The 25,764-nt window shown below is 34.9% G+C and overlaps 2 protein-coding genes across 4 annotated transcripts; one reads left to right on the top strand and one right to left on the bottom strand.

Moving 5' to 3' along the window:
• Positions 1-1,305: 1,305 nt before the first annotated feature.
• Positions 1,306-10,820, top strand: LOC146138012 (spermine synthase-like). 2 transcript variants are annotated; one of them, XM_083393299.1, is made up of 10 exons: positions 1,306-1,431; positions 1,734-1,857; positions 2,907-2,994; positions 3,558-3,631; positions 3,990-4,165; positions 4,666-4,792; positions 6,822-6,939; positions 7,343-7,534; positions 7,794-7,909; positions 9,451-10,820. In XM_083393299.1, exons 1-10 carry the CDS (start codon positions 1,368-1,370, stop codon positions 9,491-9,493), a joined length of 1,122 nt encoding a protein of 373 aa, XP_083249425.1. In that variant the 5' UTR covers positions 1,306-1,367; the 3' UTR covers positions 9,494-10,820. The 2 variants fall into 2 exon arrangements, with proteins under 2 accessions (XP_083249425.1, XP_083249426.1); XM_083393300.1 differs by lacking the exons at positions 1,306-1,431; positions 2,907-2,994 and having other exon boundaries at positions 1,733-1,857.
• Positions 10,110-24,857, bottom strand: LOC146138011 (cholesterol 7-desaturase nvd 1-like). 2 transcript variants are annotated; one of them, XM_083393297.1, is made up of 8 exons: positions 24,541-24,857; positions 22,002-22,171; positions 18,849-19,034; positions 18,175-18,353; positions 17,902-18,027; positions 12,813-12,929; positions 11,248-11,421; positions 10,110-10,373 (listed from the first exon to the last, which is right to left on the bottom strand). In XM_083393297.1, exons 1-8 carry the CDS (start codon positions 24,732-24,734, stop codon positions 10,212-10,214), a joined length of 1,308 nt encoding a protein of 435 aa, XP_083249423.1. In that variant the 5' UTR covers positions 24,735-24,857; the 3' UTR covers positions 10,110-10,211. The 2 variants fall into 2 exon arrangements, with proteins under 2 accessions (XP_083249423.1, XP_083249424.1); XM_083393298.1 differs by lacking the exon at positions 10,110-10,373 and having other exon boundaries at positions 11,321-11,383.
• Positions 24,858-25,764: the final 907 nt, after the last annotated feature.

Raw genomic sequence — 25,764 nt, 5'->3', positions numbered from 1 at the left:
GCATTATATTATATACGTCTTATAAATTAGCGTTAAAAAATGTTATGCAACTTCAGTATGCGGCCCGCCAATTTTATTTGTGCTTGTTGTGTCCCTTGTACCATTTTAGTTGTGCAGGCCTGATTTAAAGTGACACATTTTCGGTCATACACGAGTGATGAGTGAATAAATGTGACGTCTGTTTTACAGGAGCCATGCTAACGTTTCTATTATGTTAATATACTTCTCGTAAATAGTAAAGTTTGTTAAAGCCCGTATTTATATTTTAGCAGTATTACTCATTTTTAGGTAATTTAGTTTCATACAGAAGTTTGCGCGGCTGAAGTTTTGCGCGTTTGCTCGAGTCAGATTTGCGCGGCTTAACACATTTTCTATAAAATGCGCGGCTGAAGGTGCTACTGCGCGGGGGATAAATCCCCCGCGCAGGCCAAACTTTCCAACCTGGGTAACACTAATTTACGGAATGATGAATGGTCGGAACGCTCACATTATTATTATTAAATATAATAACACTTGACCCACCTTCACCCAAATGCTAACCCCCACCCTAGCTCAAATATTGTGCCTTGGTTTAATAATTGTTTTAATGGGGTAACACTTGAATTAGTGAGCGTTCCGACCATTCCGACCATTCATTATTCCGTAAATTAGTATTAACAGATATGACTCGACCTCCAATTATTCGGGAATAAGTTATTAATATTTCTTCAAAAATTCATATAAACGTCTTTCAAATCGGGCAAAAAAGTAAAAGTTCCATAACTCGAGAAATAAAGAAGATTTTTAGTCAAAATTTTTACACATCACTCAAAGCAACCTACCTGAATATTAAAAAAAATTCGCAATTTCCTGGCGAAACATTCCCGAAGAGGAACCCTAATCTAGATGTCAGATTCAAGTATAAATGATTATTGTATAATCTAAATTGGGGCGCTGGATTAAAAATGTTCAGTAAAATGTTTTATGAAACGGAAAATCTGAGATTTTTCTGCGCTTCATCGATTTGGTACATAAAAAGTAATGCAAAAAAAGTTCTACAAATACAGCATACCGCAACGCAGATTTAAGATTTTAGCGAAAACTTCCATGAAATGGCTCGTTCAGCAGCAAGTAGTTGATTGAATGTGCAAACTTCAGTTGACTCGTTAAGTAACTTATTTAATTAACATAAACATCTCCACTATACAATATCCAAAGTTTCCAAACTGGTCTATGAACACCAACATCCACTTCTAACGTAACAAGTGGCATTAAAATTTATATTAACCTTCGATAATCTGTTTTTTATGTATTCCTTGCAGATCTTAAATAAGTTTTTACAAATATATGATATAGTGGGCCAACGCTTTGTTATTTATTTTTATAAAATGAATTCCTGGTTATTGGAATTTCAAATTTGTCCTTTTACTTTGGATTCATCAGATCTAACTGGTAAGAATGTTTATTTGTTTTAAGAGAAATGCCATAAAAAAAAGTTAGAGTATAAACCAAATGTTAATTTTAGAATTAATTTTTCAATCTACGTACATTTACTGAGGCAACGTCTCTCATTATTTGAATATCTCATTAGTTTTGAGCATATATATTTAATTTGTTGCTGTATTTAAAATACCATTTCTATGATGGTTGTCAAACGAAAAAGTAATTATTAATTGTAGCTTCAATTTCTGCTAAAAACATAAATCAAATCTTCCTTACAGCTGAAAGGAAATATACAGATGTGTGTTTTGCAGATACCTTCTTTAACAAAGTAAAGGAGTCTGTATCCCTTTTGAATCACAATTTATCTTTGATAACAAAAAAGCAAAACAATTTTCATGAGGAAGGGTTTTTGTGTCTTTACTCCTCTCCAATATGGTAATTAAATTTAATATTGCTTGTGACTAACTTTGTGTTAGTTGCGACAGTTTATAATTGACTTTATTTGCTTTACGATGTTAGGTTTGATTATAAATTCTCCAGTTTTATTTCTGAGAAGGATAAGTATATTTGCCATTGGCAAAAATGTTTAAATTAAAACAGGTGTGACGCAAAAAATCACAATAAAGAGAGTTGCATCTTGTACAAAATATTGGCAGTTATTGTCTGTGGTATGTTACACAGTGCAACATGCCATAGCATTGCATCTTGCACAAAATATTGGCAGTTATTGTCTGTGGTTTGTTACACAGTGCAACATGTCATAGCATGCATAGATACAAAACAGTAAAATTAGAAAATTGCATCTTTCCACATAGTTTAAATAGAGATACAATAAAGTATATGAAAAGAAGGTATGTTTTGGTGCTCCCCGTTCTTCCCTAGCCAATGTCATACTTGTATTGTGTCTGTTTTAAGTTGAATTTTTGAGTCAAATAGGAGTAGTAAGAAACTGCCAGTATAAAAATAATGTTAAAAAATTCCCCATGAAAAACTGCAACGACGCAACAATTTATTTAGTAGTTTTTTTAAATATTAAACAATTTATATGCCTAGCACTGCCTTTTTTTCCACATCGAACAAAGTGCTTAGCACATATGCAACATTTTTCTGTAATGTACAACAAAACTAAGTCATACCAATAGTTATACATAAGATGGACTAACCTTTTCGCTGTATGGGATAAAACAAAAATTTTTAAATGTTTTTTTAATCGACAGAGTTACCAAGTCGCCAGCTTTCTTTCAAAATGTTTAACTGTGTTTTTTTTGGTATTTCACAGTTTATATTAAACTGAAAGGGCTTAAAATAAATTTTAAAGCTAAATAGGTGGAGTTAATTAACATCATCTTAAAAAATGTGTTTTAGGATGATGTCAATTTAGTTGACCTATTTGGTTTTAACATTTATTTTCAAGCTACATTATAAATTTGTTCAAATTGTACCCCAGAAAGAGTTTAACTGTTGAGTTTACCTTTTATTTTTAGTTCTGTTTTGGTTCAAGCATTTACCAACGGTGTACTAACAATTGATGTACATGTTTTTTCAAATGGTGATGCTTGTATTACTAATGAGGTAAAAACTTCCCTTATTTTTACGATGAATGTATGTGTGGTAATAAAAGCGCTGTAATAAAATAATAAATAATCAAAATTTCTTCCAAAATTTGATTATGGGTAAAATTAGCTTACAAGTAATACATGTGTGCATATTATTAACTAAGATTAGTCATCCGCACTGGACTACAACAATGAATCCATAAAATCAGAAATGCAATTAAATCGGTGTCAGCTGATTTCAATGGTAGAAATAGCATCCTGGAAATTCCATTATTGAAAATGAGTTTGCATATTTTAAAATTATGTGTAAAAGAAAATTTATTACTTACTATAGCATGATTTCACTTTAGCTTGTGATTTACCATGAACATTGTTGCTTTGTATTACCACGCATCTCACTAACCTTGTATTATCTTACAATTTAGGCCTTGTCATCATAGTCACAGATTGGTCATTTTTTAAACATTAGGCTTGTGTAGTACTAAAGTGTTTAAAAATTACTTTATTTTTATTTTTATTTCCATGTTTTGTTGAAACGTTTAAGGATTAATGTTTCAAACTATTTTTGCATATTTTTAGAATGTTGAAATTTTGAGAAATAGTGTTTTAAACATAGATGGAATTTACAAAGGAAAAACCCTTCCCTTTAAAAGGTATGTATGAAAATTGAGAAAAATATGTCTGTAGTTTCACTTAATATATTTTCTTTATTCTTGCATCTTTTAATTTCTACCATGAAAGTGTCCTCTTTTATTAAGTTTGTAAGGGAATAATATATGTGTTTAATTTTGAACTAATTGTGCAGTGGACCAGGGTGTGGAAAATTGGGTCGCCAGGCGCCAGTTAATTTTTTAATAGCAAAATTTCCGAAATTTGTATATATACCGGTTTAGGTTTGCTGATTTCCTTGTAGCAACTCATTATAACATGTTAACATTGATTTGCCAATTCACTAATTTCTAATATATCTAGTCTGAAAAATTCTTTGTAAATTTTAATTTTACTTTTTAGTTTGCCACCTATAAAACGTGGACTTCCCTTCAGTTCATATGACACATTATCATCAGGAAATCTGGTTGAATATGATTTTGATGAGCTTGTGTTCGACAAAGACTCACCTTACCAAAATGTTAGGATTCTTCACTCAAAACAATATGGAAATTGTTTATTTTTAGATAATGATATGAGTAAGAAAGTCTTATTTTACTCTTAATGCTATAGTTTTGAATGTGTCAGGTGTACTATATATAGTATATAGACTAAACAATATTTAAATTCTAGTTAAAGATCGTGTCTATTGAGTATTGACTTAATGGGGACCCTTTTTTTAAAAAAAAATACTTCAGAGAAAGCTCCTTAATCTTGGCCAAATAGAAAACAACTATTTCTATTTAGTTTATTTACTTCCCTACTAAGGTATACCCTTTCAAAAATTACTTAATAAATGCAATGATGTCAAATCTTTTTACTGTAAATAAAAACTTTTTAAAACAAATTTAAATGTTCATGATACGGTTGATACTAAATAGGTATATTAGGAAGGCAATTAAGGTGAGATGTTAAAAAAGAAGCAGGAAGGGTTAAAATTATCAAGCCTTTGTCAAAAACATTTTTATTTATGGTTTAAACATTTATTTTTTGGCATTGATTGATTTTACTCCTAGCCGATTGTTTTATTTTGTACAAGATTTGGCAGAAAGTGACCTTTCCTACACAGTGGCGATTACTGGCGGAGGCAAAGAAAATTACAAGAATAAAGATGTTTTAATACTGGGTGGTGGTGATGGAGGGATTCTTAAACATTTGCAAAATAGGTAAGCAACAGAATTTCATACATAAACTTTACTCAAATACTAACGTGTATTATGTTCAAACTTTGTTAACAGAAAAAATTTGACTATCTGGAAAACTGACATTTTTCCAAAGACTGCTGTTGCTTTTGAAATCGTCACAATTCACCGATTTTAAATGGTCCACCACAAAATGTTAAACTACCCTTGAGAAATAGAATTAGAATAAATATAATACCTGCTGCCACAAGCACCAAACTTTCAAAATTTCAGGGCGTTTTTTTAAAAATCAATACAAAATGCTTACTTGTCAGAAATCATCACCAAAACGTAATAGTATTTGGGGAACCGATTTAGCGCTTCTGTGTTGTATTATTGAAACAATGCGTTGTGCCTCTCGTAATTTTCTTTAACAGAATAGCAAATGCAAAGTAGCAAATGCGAGCGCTAAAACGATGAATGGCGACATATAGTGGCGAACTACTCATTTCACAACAAAGAAATGATCTAAACGATCTGTCAGCGAGCAGTTTAAATGGTAAAGCGTTCAAGTTTTACTTTCGTAACGGCAAATTCGTAACATACCTAAAAATCTGACGAGCAAAGCGATATTATTTTTAATTGTCGGCAAGTTTTTTTTTTACGCTTCGTCGTTGCGGCATCTTTAAAGTACTTAAACTACAAATTTGTTTATGTTGGCTTGGATTGGAAGCTTATGCTTTGGTCTTGAGAGACCGAGCGTCACAGCCTGTTTTAAGATTTAGGAATATTTACGTTTCACAAAGCAGTGTGTAAAATGGAGTGGAGTTCGTCAACGTTTTTCTAGACTCGTGTCAATGCTAAACTAAAATGTCTCGGTGGACCCGTATTATATTTTAACTGACAATTTTAAATGGGTCTAATTAAAATAAGAAAAAGCCGTTGAATTTATTCAGATATTCAAAGTTGTCGAAACTTTGATGGTTGTAGTTTCAGGGTACGCAGAGGCATTAAGAAAACTTGCGCAAAGCGCAAAAAATGCATTCATGTTAAATACCCCAAAATATACGGGGAACGGCCTCATGACTCGTTCTTAAAAAGGTACAGGCTTGATGTTTTACGTATTATTTTGCACTTTGTATATGTGCAAACGAAAACTGTCCCACGCTGTAAGTTTCGCACAATATTTTTATGAACCTAAACTGTGCAACTGGTATGACGTATCTTAATTGTAATTTTTTCCAAGCGGAAAGAAATTGCACACTATTTACAAGAAACAATGCGACTTGGTCAAATGGGCCAGAAATCCAAGGCGATTAAAAATGCTCTGCACACCCACGTTCGGCGCCTATGGCTGCTCAATTTTTGTTTTGCTGAACACCAAACGAAAGTTATTAATTTACAATTAAATAAACAACACAATAACAATTAAAAGGGGATGATCGAATAAAATTGTTTTGGTTTGCAGTATGCAAACTTTTTCAATTAATTTTAAAATACCTGTTGTCGGGCAAACTTGCTCAAATATGCTTAACCCAGGCTAATAGCACGCAGCGCGAAAAAAATTATGTTACTTTGTTTTACATTAGCAAACGGCCTGGATGCCCTTTGATGCTCTAAACAGTCTAAACCAAAACAAAAACTTTTAGCCATACCAACTTTTAAAGTACAGTACAATGATTTTATTTTTCCGCCCACAACTATACGATAAAACTAAACCATTAAAAAAATAAACCTTGCTTCCCACTAAAGTTGCTAAAAGGCCCACATTGGCAACAGGGGACGTGGCGTTGTTTTGCACAATGTGCGCAAAAATGTTTGAAAAATGTGGGCACATTTTAACATGCCTTTAAGAATGTGCGCACATTTTAAAATAGCTTTAAAAAAGTGCAACCATCTTTTCAGAATGTGCGCACATATTTAAATTGGTGTCGTAGATCAGTAAAAAATAAAAAGGGTCAACGGGTAAGGGAGGAAATCGGCAGCATTGCCCTACTGTGCGTGATTATTTCTTTGTAAAAATATTTCGTTACAACGAGTGTGTGGGAAATTTTTCGGTGTCGTTTCATTTCAGTGGAGCGCGCATGATAACAATGATCGACATCGATCGTGTAGTAATTGACGCTGCCAAAGTCCATCTGCGAGGAATATGCGGCTCCGCTTTGGACCAAGATGAAGGCGAGAACTACAAGGTCACTAATGTTTCATGATTTTCTCGTTTATCCGTTTTGGCTTGTACATCGTTACAGTAAGCTAACATAAATTCTGATCTGTTTTTTTTATTTCACCCCTTGTGCATAAAATGTATTTATATTATACAATTTTGCCACGGCATTAATCAGAAGAAATAAATAATTTTACGGTATAGCAGAGACACACAATATAACAATGTTGTCAAGACTTATTGTTCGCGAAAATTAGTTTATAGGGGGGATCAAGAGCTGTTAAGTTTCGTGAAACGAAGAAAAATCAACCAATAACCATAAGTACTCGTCTCATATTTCGTGTTTACTGAAAAATCTCTATAAAAGAAGTCGAAATGAAATCCGATTAAAGATAAATAAATACTTAATCTTAACTGAAAGAGTTTTATAGATTATCGTCGACGACTGCGTTAAACATTTGATGGAATTTAGTAAAAGCGGACGCAAGTTCGATTATATCATAAATGACCTCACAGCAATCCCAATAAGCAAGGAACCCGTCGGATCTCGTTGGGACTTTTTGCGACTTATTTTGGGACTATCTTTGTCAGTTTTAAAAGATGATGGAAAATATTTCACCCAGGTATGATTTTCTTATTGCCGAATATATAATAAAACCTTAACGCTAAGTTTGATTGCCTATAATAGGTTTTGACTTTCTGCTAAACAGTGTTTTAACTGTTTTTTTTTAACTATATGGGAATGTGCGAAGGAAGCTTAAACATAGTTATGAAAAACCTAAGTTAAATATCGCTTGTGAGTCGGGCGTAGACACCGTGTAAAGTATCCTGTTTTTATCTCATATTTTACTAATAAATAGTCAAAAGGTTTTATTTACCCAGGGAAACGGAGCGTCAAATATTTCAGGGTTGGACATGTACGAAAAACAACTAGCTGCTTTAGATGAGTCGATCGCCTTCACCAAGGAAACGGTCTCTGTTTCCTCTTACATGGAATTGTATCCTTTTTCTATTTTAAATTGTTCTCGGGAAATTAGATTTGGCAAAGATAGAATATTGGCATCGTATTAAAAACGTCGTTTCGAAATTTTGGAAATTTTTTTAGACCCTACATAAAAAAATATTATGAAATAACAGGGGCGTATTTAAAGTTATTTAAAATTGAAATACAGCCAACAACAAACTATTCGAAATGGTCAGCTTACAACCTGAGCCAGGCAAATTTTATTTAGCTGCTACAGAGTTTATGCCAAACCCGCAATCGCGGTGCGATATTTAGCCCTAATAAACACCAACCAGCAGTCCTAGTTTAACCTTGTAGTATATAACACTGTGGCATAATTAACGTATGAGACTACAGGGTAGCTGTTTCAAAATTGGCCGGTGAAAAAGATGGCCAATTTAGCCTATTTTAGCGCTCACTTCACATTGCTGTTAGTGAGCTGCAGCAATCGGAAATGTTCGAGATTGTATTTTTTTAATGTTGATGCCATCTGTTTGCGATCCAAAATAAATGATTGGTGGCTGTTAAAATAGGTACTGTAGCAACGTTTTGCAATACCATTCAATCACCTAACGTCTATCTGTCTGGTTCCCTAACTGTTGCAAAGGAGCTATTTAACTGTATATCAAACACGTTGCACAATTACGCCTAATAAGGCAACCCTGTAATTTTACGGTCACCGTTATCAATACTAATGTAATTAAGGTTTTGTTTTGGGTAGTAGATGTAAAGTTAACGATATCAACAATATATATTCGTTCGTATCCTTGAGGTTTTACGTTTGTCAGCCCGATTTATATAGGTCACTGTTTTTCTTATTGTAGGGATGTTTCTATATTTAACCCATTTTAGACACATTTAGCGATAAACAGCATATGGACGACCAGCGCTTTTGCTGTTTTGCAATGTAGGCAGCATATTTTGAAAAAGATGCGGTTCGTCTTTAATCAGCAACACTTTTATATATTAGCTATCAGACGCGTATTTCCAGTGCCAATGTTTTTTGTCGAACGGCCTCCAACACAACGAAAAACCGTGTTAAATATCGAACGAGAATCTTTAACGACGTGACGGCTTGAAATGGAGTAGGAGCTGCTTTGGCAGCGCGCTCACTGTATGGGAGATACTTACTCTCTCTTTGTATATAGTATTGCGAGGACGCTTGCTTCACGAAACACGACAAATTTATTCAGAGATTATAGAATCCCGTGTTTTTTGTAAAAGGGACTTACATAACATTATGCTGCAGCTCGACGTTTTTTGGTTTAAATATTTTGTTTTTAATGATAAACTTTGACTATTTGTTGAATAAAAATGTTAGTAATTATTGTAAACTTGTACGTTACGTCATCCGAGACTTCAAACTTTTGAACTTGACTAACTGTTAAACACTATTTGTATTTTTTTATTGTACGTCACCATTTAACATCGAGCTGTTTAATAATTTGTTGGTATTGCGAAGTAATTTTTAAAATTTAATATTGATTTTTGCACATTTTATATTAACCTTAACCAAGTTAAACTATTTTTACTAAGATGGGTTTTCTATACAATCTGGAAATCACTGGACCATGATTAAATTCAACACCCCAAACTGCATGAATACTCATTCTGTGGATGTTTCATAGTGATGCTTTTTAGGTTTCTTATCCTTTATGTTGTCACCTCCTCCTCGTTCCATGTTTTGTTTTTTATTTGTTTGACGATTTTACTTTTACTACATTAGTTAATTTTATTGCAGTTTCATTCGTTCTTTTATCTGTTCTTGGCGGTTCTCAGAATTGGTTACAAGAGTCGAACCAGTTGTAAAGGAATTTCAGCAAACACCGAACGACTTAGTAATCAAACAGTTTGCCGTTTCGTAAAAAAAATTGGTAAACACTATTTGTTTCAATAAGATCAATGCATTGTTTTACGAGCGTTCGATGTCATTCACCCCGAAAAAGGTGACTTGGATAGGTCCACGAAATGTTTAATAGCAATTATAATTACCAGAATGGCTATTTTTGACTTTTAAAATTAAAAGTATATTTAGTAGGTCATTTAATCACGCTGTCTTGCTTTTTGCTTCAAATAATAACGCCACTGCCGTTGCTTTCCCGTAATCATGCCGCTGCCGTAGCTTTAAATTAATATGCGGTTTTTCAGTCGTAAATCGCAACTTTTATTAATCGCAAACATTTTTCAAAAAAACATTCACCAAACAATATACAATGTAATGTTAATTCAATATTGAAATATCGCAATAAAAGGTCAAACTATGTTAAAAAAAATTTTGTGGGGAGGAAAAAAATGTTCTACCATGATAGATCATTAGTTTTTCTTTCTATTTTTGTGCTGTTCTTCGTATAAAACTGCGAAAACCATTTTCTGAAGCGCACAATTGATTTTTCTTCAGTGGTTAAAATCGGATTGCAGAGAAATGTTTTGTTGTTCCACACCATAACATCGCGATCCACCTAATTTCGACACAAAACAAGTGTTTAAAATATGATTCGTAAATGAATTACGTAATAAGAATATCAAAGCCCATACAGAAGTAGGTATCATTTTGAACGTTTCGAATAACTCTTTATTCATTTTCAACAACGTTATTCGAAACGTTCAAAATGATACCTACTGCTGTATGGGCTTTGATATTCTTATTACGTCTTACTACAACCTCCAACCATTATGCTCCAAAGTAAATGAATTACGTATTAATAGTCCTTTGCTTTTGCAAATTTGCGGTATAAGCCTAAAGGCGGGGTTCGCAACAAGCATTTAAATTATGCTGGTTAAAGTCAAGACATTGTTTAAAAAGTACCGTTTTATTTTACCAGAGTTTTTAAACTTTAAGGACAATGCCTTTCACTCCAAGAAAACGTTTTCCAAATGTTTTGGTAAGCCATTTCGTAAACTGTCCAATAAACTTGAAAAATATCCTGTTGTATTTTTCTTTCTGGAGTGTTGTTTTCTTCAAATTGTAGTTTTTATTAACTATAGTAGGTAGGAGTACCCCTGGCTGTACGATTAAACGCAAATAAGTCGAGTCGTTAATATAATTTCTTGGCAAAGTTGTTACGAGTGATTTCGTTGCACATAGGGCAGGCCCAGCCTTTTCTTTAAAGTGACTAAATGGATTTAGATGAAGGTAGCTGGTTTACCTCTTGTTCAACTATTTTGTATTCGAAACACGTTTAAAATCAAAGGTTTTAAGTGACCCGTGAAAAACTGTTTTGCTTGTTGCGGCCCTTGGACCATTTTAAGTTGCGAAGGTTTGTATACGGTTGAACTTTATATTGTCAGATATTGGAAATACACACAATCATTCATAAATATTATTAGGCTAACCTGTATCGCATCCAAATACAAGAATATTTTTGCCATCCATGTTGGAAATCTCCATGTTGTATAAAACGCGTGGGTCACAACTTGATGTATTGGCTCGTGTGGAGTAACGCAATTCACCATCACAGCTTTACCGCAACTTGTGTCCATGTAAAACAAAGTCAGTCCTGGTCCAATCTTGGTATAACCAGGAAAAAATATGTTAAATTACGTTTGCAGGAATTAGTTAAAAAATAAATATAACGTCAATTTTTTGCTCTTAATGTAAAGTCGTGTTTTAGGTTTTCCCATCTTTGAACTGCAAAAGCCGTTAGCCACAAATGCTTTTGATAACAGATCTGGCTGTTTAACGATAATGTTTATGGAACACCTATTTGCGGTTTCTCGAAACACACCTAAATGTAAGCCCATTGACGATTTTTTCGGAAAATCTATACCGGTAGGCTAGTAAAGTTTCTCAGGTCGATCAGCTGAAACTGAATCGATCTGTTAAACAAGGAGCTAATACAGTCGGTTGAAATATTCAGAAGAAAAATGCCTCCACATTAAGGGTTTGGGGATCCTTATAGGGTCTAAAATTTTTTTCCCAAATAAAGTATAGGACCCGATCCGATTACTTTTGATAGCTTGCAGTCCGGTTAAATTTGCACTCGGCCTAAAACCCAGAAGTATTAAACTGCTGATTTATTGGTAGATAATAGTATATGACTTGTATAACATTAACTTTAAATAAGTAGCCTAACATTTACTGTGTAGCCTACAGTATACTGTTATTTTGTTTCGTTCATCGCTTATAAGACGACCTCGTCTAAAGAGCTTTGTTTTAGCCAAAAAAAATACATTTTCTCATTATAGTAGCCTGTTACGTCATATCGCATTTTAAGGATTACTTTTTGGTCAATAAACTTACAGGCTATGCGGAGGCATAAAAAATTTATAGGCTATGCGGAGGCATGAAATGCTAAAAATTCGTTTCGCGATATTATAAACGGTAGAGCCAATTCAAAGAAATGCATTTTCGGAAACAGTGGCTCTAAAATATCTTAAAGCAACCCTAAAAAAGCACCGTGCACTGAAAAACTAATTATTTTGGTTAACTAACAAGTTCCAGTCAAGTTATTTGTAAAATAGCTGGAGTCCAAGTCCAGTATTTTGTAAAAAATAACAAGATAAGTAGGCTAATTACGCTAAATTCATTGTTAGCGCAAGTAAACTTTAAATCAAATCTTTAACATAGTTTCATGAAAACACTTAATTTCAGATCACGTTATTTCACTCAATGCAGTAGTCAAAGTCAAATCAAATCATTTTGCTCAAAAAATCAACTTAAGTCAATTCATTACAACACTTGTGCCGTCTGCTAATCATTCTATCCTGTTTCATAAATATTTAGCTTCGACAGACGGCACGAAACAACGTTTTATAAACCATGCAACACTAAAATGCGTAAAAAGGAAAACGTAAAGTTGTGTAATATATAATTTGTGTTATACTTTAATTTATTGTTACAATTTAACCAATACTACTTTAATATGGGATATCTTTTATATATATAAATTACTTCCAACCTGGTGGACGTCTAGTGTTATGTTGAACATAGACCATCTGCCGAATATCAAAAGTTGATGTTGAATTTTAAATCTGCACACATGCGGTGTCATTGGGTCTTGACTATTGTAGCTTACCTAAAATGTGGAACTAAAGCTTGTTAGAGTTTTTTGTGAACACCCCTAGCAAACACCAAAACCCAGTTGCTGAAGTGGCAATTATCCATTATATAACAGACCTGCGGGCATAGCTTACTCCGGCCCGCCAAGCAATTTAAAAAGACAAGACTGCGCGACTCTTGCGCGTTTGTCAAAACAATGCTATTTACCAGTGTTGTAATGACTTAAGTCAAAAAAATAAAGACTTGACTTAACTCAAGTTGTTTAGACGAATGACTTGGCTTGAACATAATTCATTGAGTCAAATTACTTGGGTTGAAATACTGATTTTTTTTATTTAACACTTTATTATAAAATTGGGCTATTTACATCACAGTTGTGCACGTACAACAATTGACTGCTCTATGTTTTTTTCTTTTTTTTAGTTAAATTAATTGGACGAGTTTACCTATAGTTTAATGGTTTATTGTTTAATTTTTATATCAATGATTTGACTTTATGACTTGCTCTAATAATGACTTTACTGGGACTTGACTCGCACAACTGATGACGTGGACTGGGCTTATTTTGCTATTTTTTTTTAAAAATAGGCCTACTTGATTTGGACCCAAGTTATTTCACAAATGACTTGACAGGGACTTCAGTCATTTCCAAATGACTTGTTCACAATGCTGCTTTTTAGAGCTTTCTTATAAAAGTTCACACTTATTGTAGCCTACATGTGTCCTTCCAGACATTTTGTGTTTCTTATGCGGCACCGTGTAAAATAATTGCCCAACCCTGAACCATAGGTTGCGACTATCATCTGTCGTTTGTGTAATGCGGATTAATAGAATATAGAGTTACCATGTATTTTGGCTTAAAATCGGGACGCTTTTCAGGGAACACACAATAAGACCTAAAAAGCAACAATACATAAATCCCAAAAAACTATAAAACCATAGTATTAAGACAAACGACATAATAAAGCCAAATACGCAGAAATATCCAGTACAGCATACGATCAAAATCGTCTGACTAAGACCTAAATCTGTCGGAATAAGGCCTAAATTCATCAGAATTAGTTCTAAATTCATCGGAATAAGGCCTAAATTCAACGGAATAAGGCCTAAATTCAACGGAGTAAGGCCTAAATTCTTTGGAATAAGTTCTAAATTCATCGGAATAAGGCCTAAATTCAACGGAATAAGGCCTAAATTCATCGGAATAAGTTCTAATTTCATCGGAATAAGACCTAAGTTCATCGGAATAAGGCCTAAATTCATCGAAAGAAGGCCTAAATGGCCAGAATAACGCCCTAACCTGTAAGTAGAGGGTATGGGACGATCGGGGGCCATCGGTCTGGCATCGGCCGTTTTGGTGACTACGTTTGGACGCCCTAGTCTGACCGGCGCCGTCAGGGCGCCGCTGTTTCGGCACCGGATTTTTTGTCCTGTTTGGGGTTATTGGTGGGTAATGGGTGGGGTTAGAAAATGGGTTAGTGTTGAAACTTTTAGGGGAGTTAGTGATGTACTTAGGGGTGTGGTTTGGGGTTAGTTAAAGTGTTGTTTAGGCCTGATTTTACCTTTTAGGTCTTATTCCGACGGATTTAGGACTTATTGCGATTTAGACGGTACTAATACCATAGGTATTAGTCCTATTTTGGTCTTATTCCGAATTGTGTTTTATTCTGACGTTGGTGTTGTTCTTATCTTGGTCTTATGGCTGGAGTCCGCTTTTCAACATTCACCAAACAAATAAGCATTACTTGTGTTCAATTAAGTGCGACATCAAAAAAATGCGCCATAGGGTGACGTCGCCAAACATGCAATTTGAAGAGGGCATTTTTTTGCCAGTCAAATCCTCGCGCGAATATACAATGACAAATAGTCCTGAATTTATACCGGTTGTTTACGCCGAATTAAGAAGTCAAATATATCGCGCAAGAAAATTCGTCTTTAATAATTTTATATTCGGCATATTGTTGAATTGTTCATACATACAACTTGTATCTCTAAAATCTTGATTAATTTTATACTCAAAAAAGAATACCTTCTCCTACTAGACCAGACTACTATGGAAACACACAAAAAGGCGTGTAAAGCAGACACCACGCCTCCTACTAGCATAGTAATACTAACTAGCTTATACGCAAGCAATCAATGACGTAGCCAGCCGAACATTTGGGGGGGGGGGGCAAAAAGTTTGAACTTTTTTGTTTAGCTTTTGTCATTGTATTAACTGCCGTAACGAACACAAATAACAATGTTAGCAAACCGTTTCGAGCAGCAACTGACTGAGCGTTAACGCAATCCTCAAAAACCATTCAAAGAGCAAAATCTGTCTAAAAGTAGTAAAACTACATTAATGTATAGCAAACGTAGGCCTAATATTAACTACATCGTGTGTGACATAACAGTGCATGACAATTGAAGGTGTGGCATGCCTGTGATCGACTGTTGTGGCACTGCTCATAAATGCTAAAAAACAAATTATTAAGAGTAAAATTGTTATAAATTTTTTTTGGGGGGTATGGCTCCTCAGACCCTCATAGCTACGCCTATGCAAGCAATCAACCCCCAACCACTGGAAAAATTACACGCCTTAGTGACGTACCAATAACATTCATATTTAAAGCGAGGAAATAAAAACGCGCATCTGGCAATACTCTTTTATAAAATGGCAAAACTGATCAATCACAACAAATTATATTCGTCTAGGCCAGTGGTTCTCAACCTGGGGGTCGCGACCCCCAAGGGTGTCGCAAGGGGTTGTCTGGGGGTTCGCCATGTAGAATTTCATTAAGGAAATATTCATAAGAAATAGGCAATATGAACTAACAGTTTAGCACTATAGGAGCAAAAGCAATCGCCAGTCTAACATTTGTTTTTGTTCGGCTTTTGCTGCCGTGAACCTGTCGCGTTTATGACGTCACTATTACACTTTTTAATTAATGAATCAAGCGTAGCTTCAGTCAAATAATATCTAATAAAAATGAATGGACACGCTTGAACCAGGGTTGCCAGATTTTTGAAACAGTAAAACCACGGGCTCACGAGGCCTACAAACTTTGTTTATACCAACTTTAACAACGTTAATTCAAAAATTGTTCGCGCTTCGCGCGATTTTGATGCGTGTTTCTGCAATAATTTTCTGCAGTACTAAAGCGTCAGGTGTAGTATAGGGCGCTTTAGTTCCAAATTGAAATTAGGCCAATTAACAATAAAATTTGTGCTAGATTTACCATAGGTTACAGGCAAAGTATTTCTACTTTTCAGCGGTATTACAACATTTTAAATAGCCTTCTCCCAAACATCCACAGAAGACCGATAATAAAATTTTGGTCTTGCCGTTTTGGCAAAAGGAAATAGAATTTACAGACAGCTTTATTATTGCACTGCTGTTCACGACTAACCGTTTTGTAAATTTGTAACGGATTTTGGTTGCTCACCAATAACAGGTAATTCAATTGATTCCCTTTAGTCTCGCACTAGGTTCATGCTAAATATTATTTGACCTAAAATGTCAATCTCTGGCAACCCTGGCTCAAACCGTAGCATTAGCTTGTTGTACATAGAACATTTTAGCCAAATTTTGATACAATCCGAGACTAGATTTTTTCCCTATTTAAAAAAGGTTGAGAACCACTGGTCTAGGCCTAATCTAATGCCTGGAGAATGTTGGCTGACTAAAAGCACTATTAATGTATTAGAACGCCGGGACAAAGCCCTAATATTCAGGCCCGTCCTGCCAAAATCGGGCTATATGGTAACCTTAAATATACACTAACACTCCACGATTAAAATAACAGCTCCTCAACGATTAAATTCGCCTTAAACGACAGCCTTTTGTCGTCTTATTGTTTAACAAACATGAAAACAGTTTAACAAAACAAACATGGAACAATTGCTGGAGGAGCTGGTAACAGTTATAGTTCATAATTTTGAGTCAACAATTCATCAAAATACGATGGTTGACGGAAGCAGAGGGCGGAAGTAATTCCAAATGACTGTGAACTATCAACATAAGAAAACTGCAAAAATATCTTAACTGTTGATGCTGTGTATTAGGTTACGGAAAGTGTACAAGTTCTGTGAAAGGTATACGGATTGCGCTAAATATGTTCAATTACGCTGAGCGCTGCTAATTTTCGCGGTGTTGTATGCTTTTGAATAGCTACTTTTTACAGCATAATAAAAAAGCCCGTTTGATCTGTTTTGCTTATTCAAAAATTAATTGTTTTTTCGATAGTTAAAGGTAACCTACAGAATGAAATATAGCTAAACTATTCTGCCCTTTTTTGGACAAACGGTCATTATGACCACTCGCAGTATTCTAGGTAGGCCTATTCTGAAAGCAAAAACAATTCTATCTAAAAAAAAGTAAATTTTACACGTTTCGCCTTTTGCGTATGTAAAACTTCATTGACATCGTTTTTATGTTTTCTTTGTATTACCGGTACATAAATTTATTCGAGTAGTGTATCGTTATCGATAGTTTTGATTGATTAATGAAAAAACAGTAGGATTTAGGTAAAACCGAATTTTTGTAGTAGCCTACAGGTAAATTTTATATAAAATCTACTAATTAATACGTTTGCGTATCAAGTTGGTATGTGAAAGCGGTAAATCGGACAAATCTGATTTGCAATCAACGAATTCGTACATAACTATATGTTTTACTGTTAATGACGTTTTAGTTAACAGCAATTCTTTATCTTTTTGGAAATTAAGATTAATGCTAAATAATGAAGATGTAACACGCGGTAAAGTTACTAGTAAGCCACAAGTATTAGGTGAGTAATTTCAGTGTTTTTCTTATCACCATTGTTTTATGTTTTGTATATCACCTGTATAAAAGTAGACGTTGTTAAATATAGCCTATACTTAGTTCGCCGTAAAGACAGCCAATATACTATTAACTCAATGTAACTGTTAAGCACTTAAACCTTTCCGCCAAAAGTATTTTATCCGCCAAAACCTATTTAAAAAACATACTTTGACCCACCCACCGTGTACTTGTGTTGAGCGAAATTTCTCCAGGAGTCAAATATTTTTGACATATCCGCCCCTGCTAACACATTAGGCGTGTGAAGATAACCTATGTGAGCTGGGTCAGATCCGTTTTCAAGGATGTCCTTTGAAAACAAATGTTCTCTTATTATTAATGGCGGCATTCTCTATTGACTATATAATATTAATCAAATTTATGTGATTTAACCAATTTTAATTTTATTTTGAAACAAGCAGCGCATTGTATTGATGCTTACAGTTTTGTGGTATACCTGTATATGGGCGTTGACGTGGTGCTCTGTTCTTCCTCGGTATATTAACTGATGATTGTGAATTTGAGATATGACGGGAATTTCCCACTCTGGTTCTAGGTCGTCGCAGTGATACCAAACAAATATTACACCGTGTATTTCAAGGCATGGCCAGGATTTAGTTTTTGCTACTAGGGGAACTGTAAAACAAATTTCGAAATATGCATCAATAACCAGACATTACTACAAATAAAAAGAGTTGAAAACATTACAAATTATTTAAAATTAAAATTATACAAATTATTTGATATCGTTTAGTAGGGCCATGTATATATATTTGATGAAGTAAAACAAAAATCACAAAACAAATACATTACAAAAGTCAGGTTTGACAGTATCGCAGTTTTAATGTTTCGTCAATATAAAATTTTGTCCAAACTACCGCGCAGTACCTTGCGTAACTCATGTCGATCCAGTTGAAACATCATTACAGGTGACTATATGCCTACTCCACAAATTATGTAATGCTACGCGTTATTAACAGGCGTTATGTTATGTAAAAACGACCGAACATAACCATGTTAGTTCTAAATAAAGTTATACGCAGGCTAAATGTGTTATGTCACCTGTATGTTTATTACGTTTTTTTATTGCATGTTGAAACTTTCTAATCGGTCAGGTGATGCAGTCCTTACTTTTCTTGGCGTAAGGTATATCAGTGCACTTTCCATCGCCGGAAAAGGTCCAGCCGTGAAACGGACATTGTAAACAATTTCCTTTCACTCTTCCGCCCTGGGCCATGTTTCCACCCATGTGAGGGCAATAAGCGTCCAAAACGTGAGGCTGTCCCTCACTGCTTCGAAACACGGCAAAATGCTCTCCTGCAAAAACATCTAAATTAGGGTATAGGCTACTTATATGTCCAGCTCTATATTTTATTGCGGTAGATACGCTATAGCAGCGGTTCCCAAACTTTTCTAAAAATTTTGCCTGGCGGACCCGTTGCAATTATTTTGATATTTCGCGGCCCTATAAAATTTCAAGGGTCAGTTGACCCATATTTCTTGTAATACACTAGTGCAGTCACGATTCTTTCTAATGTAACAACCTTCTAACTCAGGGTGGTCCACGGTTGACTGCATCGCGGGCCACAATATTTCTTGCATATTCTTTGCGGGCCACATAAAGTAGGCGAAATGCGTACCAGGAGCGGATCAACGTTTGTCGTTTGGTCGAGGCATGAAATGTTTAAAGATAACGTCACAAAGTAATATCGAAAGACAGATACGCTCCAGAAACTTGCTTCTGTCGTCGAACTTGTGCGCAAATAAAATCGAATGTTATGAGACTGGGAAAAGTGGTGTGCGCGAAGCGCGAAAAAAAAATTTGCGTATTTGACAAAAATTTTAATTAGAAGACTGCATTTTATAAGCGTAGAATGTTCGCGTAAAAGAGATATGTTGCATACTTCCCAATCGCTAAATTACAAAGACGTTATCATTTCGCGCAAAAAGGTTTAATTAACCAGATCAATTTGGCTGAAATTGCAACATGGGTTTGGACCACCCTGTTCTAACTAATGCGAACGATTCGCTGATAGCAGGTAGTACAGCATAATAGATGCTTTATGACGTCACAATAGACATCATTAAACACGCTATGATCGAATAATAAAGCATAACTAAAGACAAGAAAGATGACAGATAATGTTTAAAACAGCCTTTCTTAACCCGGGGTAATTTTACCCCTAAGTTTCCTCACTTTAGGGGGTAAATAAGCTTTCAGTGAAAATATTCACATCAGCTGACGAGACAGAAAAATAGTGCCAGCTGAACTGCTTTTTGAAGCTAGCCTAGTACCCAGGGCCGAATTAACCAATAGGCTAATAAGGCTATAGCCTTAGGCCCTAGAAAAATTCAGGCCCTCAATTTTTTAAGGTTAAATTTTTGTAGGACTAATGGATACAGATCTAGTACTGGTACAGTATAGTTTTTGCTTAAAAACGAATGACTGAGTCGAGTCAAAATGTGCGTTGTGTGCTGTATATAAATACATCGTTTCATTTATGCTGCAAACGAGTTAAGAACTATCTGTGTTCTGTGTTATCAATTTTAAGGAGAACACACAATAAAACCTAAAAAGCAACAATACCAACAGCAGAAATTTATAAACCATAGTATTAAGACCAATGACATAATAAAGCCAAATACGCAGAGTAGTGTCAAGTACAGAATAAGATCAAAGTCGTCTGAATAAGACCTAAATCTGTCAAAATACGTTCAAAATTTGTCGTAATATTGCCTAAATGGCCAAAATAACACCTGAAACTGTAGGGAGTGGGCATGGGTCGATCGGGCGTTGTGTTAGGTCTGGCATGCGCCGTTTTAGTGACTACGTTTGGACGCCCTAGTTTGACCGGCGCCATTAGGGCGCCGCTGTTTTTGCATTGGATTTTTGGCCCTGTTTGGGGTTATTGGTGGGTAATGGGCGGGGTTAGAAAATGGGTGGGGGTTTAAATTATTAGGGGAGTTAGTGATGTACTGAGGGGTGAGGTTTGAGGTTAGGTAAAGTGTTGTTTAGCCTGATTCTGGCCATTTAGGTTTTATTCTGACGGGTTTTGGACTTATTTCAATTTGGACGGTACTTCGACTATTAGGTATTGGTCCTATTTTGGTCTTATTCAGAAGTGAGTTTTTTTACGACGTTGATATTGTTCTTATTCCGGCCCTGGAGTCCCTTTTAAGCATAGATATTAATGTTGTTATAGGTTTGAATGTTTTCATAAGGTTGGTTCACACTAGACGTCTCTGGTGCTGACGTAAAACGTTTTTAAAACACTTTCGGTTAGGAGCGAGGAAATTTGCCGGTGACGCTGGCAACCTTTTTATTGTGGACGACGCTAGCGTTGTTGATTTTCTCGCAAGTAGGAATGTTAAAAGTAGAATATCTATTTAGTACGTTTTATCACAAAGTTTTACGCCTAATCGCACGTTTGCGAGTGGCCATTACTGTGCTGCTTTATATTATGTTGCCACGTGGTGAGGCGTCAGCGTTTTTTCGGGTAGCACCAATTACTTGACGATAACCTTGCGTCATTTTTAAGTTTCCGTCAAATGCTGTTGGGCAAGCAACTAACTTCTTATGCCTGGTGCAGAGATTTCCCAATTTCCTTAAATAGTTTGCAAATGAACATTCAATCGTGAAACGCGCAAGGTATGCCACGGGGTTACTCAAGGTCAACTTTTAGGCCAATATTTAGCTAGCTTATGTACAGCGTATTTGGCAAATAATAGTAACGCATTATTAAAATAAAAATCTAGGAATCATCTCGGCGAATGTTGTGACAAAACGGAGTCGAATACAAAAAAAATTTATATTTTTCAAGTAATTTATATTTTTCAAGTATGTATTTTTACTACTTTTGTAGCTTTGTTCTCCACCCTGTGGGTCACGACCCCAACTGAGGTCGCCTAAAATTTTTGTGGGGTCGCTATAACTCACCATATTCGTAATGATTTAGTACGATTTATGCATTTAGTTTTGTTTACAATGGGGTCCCACTAATAAACGTGACTGATGGCCGATGGGTGCATCTTCTACATAAAAATTGCTGTTTTTACCTCTCAAGAGCTGCTATATCAGTTAACGTACAATTGACTAAATTTGGTTTCTTTGATTTAGCGCAGCAAATGTCCCCATTTGTGTTAGCATTGGACGTCACTTAGTATCGCGTATACATAAAGTTTACAAATATAATTTAAAAACAAGTTATATTGCATAAACATTCATATATATTGAATATTCACTGTTACGTAGTTTATATAAACTAAACTTGCACGTGAACTTACCTAAAGCGGTCACTTCTTTGACTCTGCCCGACTTCAACTCTGCGGAGTCGAGCAACCTGAACCAACCATTAGGAAAAGCTGGAGGCAATTTTTTGCCTAACCTTCGCCGTCTACGAATTAAATTTGCCAATTCGTTTCTTGAAAGGTTTCCTGCTTGGTGATTAAGATATCTGAAAATATTAAACAGGGTGAATACGTGATAAGTGACGACTATCACTAATTTTACTTAACTCAACTATGGGCCATACATGAAATATTGCAATAAATATTGCCATAGGAAAACTCTAAATAATTATTTGAGTTTGCGGCAAAAAACAAAACGAAATTGTGATAAGAATTATAAAAAAATCAAAATAATTTAGGTGAATTTTAAAGTTTATTGGTCTCTGTACAAATCAATGGATCAAGTAAAGTGTTTAAAATGTAATTTGGTACACTTACTTGTTTTGAAGCAAAAAAAAAGTTAATTTAGAAAAATCCTACCGCAACCTTGGAGTCCGCTCTCACCAAACATTTTATGAGTTTCGCAAATACTGTTCATTAAATTGTACATTCATGTCGTTTTCATTCTTAATTTTATCGCCGTCGCAAACTTTGATAATTCAATGGTTAAAGTTGTTTTATACTGTTCTATTATTGAAAACACTTCATCAATCACAGTACATATTTTAAACGTAACTTTGATTTGGAACTATCATGCATTTAAATATTTTATTATCTATTAAATAAGAACGTAAAGTCGCATCACACTCATATCTCTAAGAAGAAAAAAACATTTTAAACTTTGTCTGCAACAAATTAGAAACGATTGTTTCTTGACTGATTTGTCTCATTTGAGTCTATGTATTATCCAAAAAGTGTTCCAGCTCAACCGGCCTGGGGAAAGGCTTCATTTGGGATTTTTGAAATGGTCGCCAATATTATTGTATTTGTGGGTGAAAGCCACAATAAAAGAATATTATTGTGAACAAACGACAAACGGTACTTACAGGTACTTACGATACATTCAATAAATATACCCCCGTAACGTACGCGATCTGGACTCCACAAGTGAACATTTAAAAGACTGCTGTTTTTGGTATAAAATGCAATCCTTAAATACCTTATTTCAGCTCTCGATAATAATCAGTTTTCGTGGCATTACGTATTAAACACAAGATACAGAACAGGAAATTCTGTGCAATTGACAAAACACGAGCAGTCAATATGTTGACAGTTTAAACTATAAACACAGACAGGCGTACGTTGACGTCACAATTCGCCAGACTGTTTCAATTGGATCACCGGGGTTTCAACCCGTTAACAATATGGAGCAAAATGCTACAGATTTATTCACCAGGCCATGTAATAGATTGTTTTGCAGATTTATAAAAAAGTTATTTAATACGTGAAACAATCTATTCTGAGGAAATGACGGAAATTATTTTAATCAAACAGGTTTGCGTAATGTAAATGTGCCTTGAAACTCTAAAGACGCGATTTAGCGTTATTCGCATCATTTTTTGTAATGCTATGATTAAATGTAAGCCCCTAAATGGCATTGGAGAAATGTAAGGCTCGCTGCTTTTCAATTCATTCTGCACTTGCGCCTTTGTTTCGCGACTTGAATTGCTTTCAACCTTCTCTTACTTTCGTATGATTAAGTAGTGAAGTAGGCCTACAGTTGATGTTTTCCATTGTTTGGCAGAGTTAAGATATAGTTCAGAAGTGTGGTCGAACAGGTCATAATACTATGTTGCTAGTCCTAATACCATGGTTTAAAAAAAGCCCAATTCTTTAGTTAGTGATTCATTATAGGTTTTATTATGTGTTTCCCCCCTTAATCTTTATAATCTGGTTAAAGTAACCAGCAATTTTAAATTATATAATTTGCATATTCACCCATTATTTTGTCAAAATGATTTTGTAAATTATACGTTAAAACACTAATAATTATCTAATGCAGTTTAAGTAACGTCAAACGTACACGCCTAGTCGCCTAGTCGCCTATAAGCGTTTATGTGAGTCACAAAAGAGGCTGTTTCACGTTTGTTTGGGCCACAAAATATATGCTGTTTCAAATTTCATTTATTACTTTAGTATTTATGTTTGGCAAGCTCGTGTCGGTATGACAAACAATTTAAAAATGTCCCAAGTCAACATTTAAATTTTTTAATTAGGTTAATTACAAACAATTTCTGAACAGGCTGGCACTGTTGCGTATATATACTGGCACGAAACAATTGTCCTTGTTTATAGTCCGACAATATAAATATTATTTACTTTACATAACGCAGTTTCCATTTATTTTGCTACATATTATTCAGCTTTCCGATTCTATTTCATTTGCTTTCCGCCAATTGTCTTGCCCACCCCCCCGCTAGTGATCTATTTTGTCGTGGTGTTCCTCAAGCATAATAATGACCTTCAGGTAAATATAGCAGAACTTTATGCCTATGATTTTCGGTAAATAATTATTTGCGTAAATCTCAGGAGGCTTTACGGAATGCGAATGAACTATCGCTGTATAGTACACACTATACTCAGTAGTAGTACTCACCCAACATCACCTAAACGCCTAATTCTGTTCAGCGGCGTAAAGATAAGCTTGTATAGCAAGCAACTGAGCAATACAATTCCAACATAGATTATGTTTGTCCATCTTAATACGTCGAAAACTGAAAAACCTTTCAAAAGGCTTTTAAACATTTGTAGACCCTCATTGACAAACATAGTGGTCCAATATTCAGTCATTTCCTGCTTTTTCTGATATGGTGAATCTTTATTTTATTCCAGACCAAAAATGTAATTGGTCGCTGAAACACGCAGAATTTTAATTTGACTAAAAATCACTAAACTCTACGAATAAAGCTCCTAAAAGTTATACTTTCTTATTTGGTATTGCAAACAGTCTATAACGTATACTATTTCTCGATACCGTAATTTTAAAGTACAGTATATCAACCTTTCGAGCATCAATGCTATTGAAATTGTAAACACAATGCGTTTAAGCCGCGCAACACAGATGACCACTTGTGGTAAAACGAACTGTCATGTTTGTAAAATCCCCTGTCTGCCAATTATCTTATTAGCGTAAAACTTTATCGCGACGTTCAGAGCAGACGTAATGCTTTACAACCAGACTATTTTTTTTGTTAATCAGCGATACATTCTCTTATTAACAGTTAACAATTTTCAAGGTTGGTTAATTTTAATTTATTTTATGCGTTATTGAACAAAATCGACATTTATCTCAATTCAAACATGTTACTTGCAGCCTGTGCTATTGTGAGGACATCTGTTGACATAATGACGCCATAAAACGATATAGCATTTATTGGAATTGTATTCTGTTCACCTGCAATGTAGCCTACGCTTTTTGACAGGCGTTACAACGCACGTCACTCGCGCTATATTCATTTTATGGCTAGGTGTAATACAAACCTACATTAGGTCAACTGTCATAATACCACTCATAGCTTCTCGTAGGCAATGCTTTTCATATCGTCATATCAAACATGGCCCAATTGTCATGCGCAGTCCACGTTTATAACGTTCGTACGCCCACCTCAAAAATTAGTCCGATTGAAGCACAATTTGTAATAATGTTTTAACACGATTACTTGTTTAATCATAGAAAACACCAATAAAACATAAAAGAGTACAATGTCATTAACGTATAAGCCCTCCCAAAATTACTATGTTTTATGCCATTGTGGGATATAAAGCACATGGTGGTTAGGGTACCGGTAGTAGACATTTTGAAAATTTTGGAAAATTTAAA

Source organism: Ascidiella aspersa, chromosome 7 (assembly GCF_963924565.1).
Source record: "Ascidiella aspersa chromosome 7, kaAscAspe10.2, whole genome shotgun sequence".
Taxonomy (NCBI): domain Eukaryota; kingdom Metazoa; phylum Chordata; class Ascidiacea; order Phlebobranchia; family Ascidiidae; genus Ascidiella; species Ascidiella aspersa.
Note: the sequence above shows the minus strand (reverse complement) of the source record. Positions and strands in the feature narration are given on the sequence as shown.

Excerpts from the sequence above, each read along its gene's own strand:
- LOC146138012 (XM_083393299.1), top strand. The coding sequence starts at position 1,368 with ATGAATTCCTGGTTATTGGAATTTCAAATTTGTCCTTTTACTTTGGAT. Across the intron at positions 1,432-1,733 it reads GGATTCATCAGATCTAACTG|ATACCTTCTTTAACAAAGTA; the intron begins GTAAGAATGTTT and ends TGTGTTTTGCAG. Across the intron at positions 4,793-6,821 it reads CTTAAACATTTGCAAAATAG|TGGAGCGCGCATGATAACAA; the intron begins GTAAGCAACAGA and ends GTTTCATTTCAG.
- LOC146138011 (XM_083393297.1), bottom strand. The coding sequence starts at position 24,734 with ATGACTGAATATTGGACCACTATGTTTGTCAATGAGGGTCTACAAATG. Across the intron at positions 22,172-24,540 it reads AGGCGTTTAGGTGATGTTGG|ATATCTTAATCACCAAGCAG; the intron begins GTGAGTACTACT and ends TAATATTTTCAG. Across the intron at positions 19,035-22,001 it reads CAAAGAAGTGACCGCTTTAG|GAGAGCATTTTGCCGTGTTT; the intron begins GTAAGTTCACGT and ends ATGTTTTTGCAG.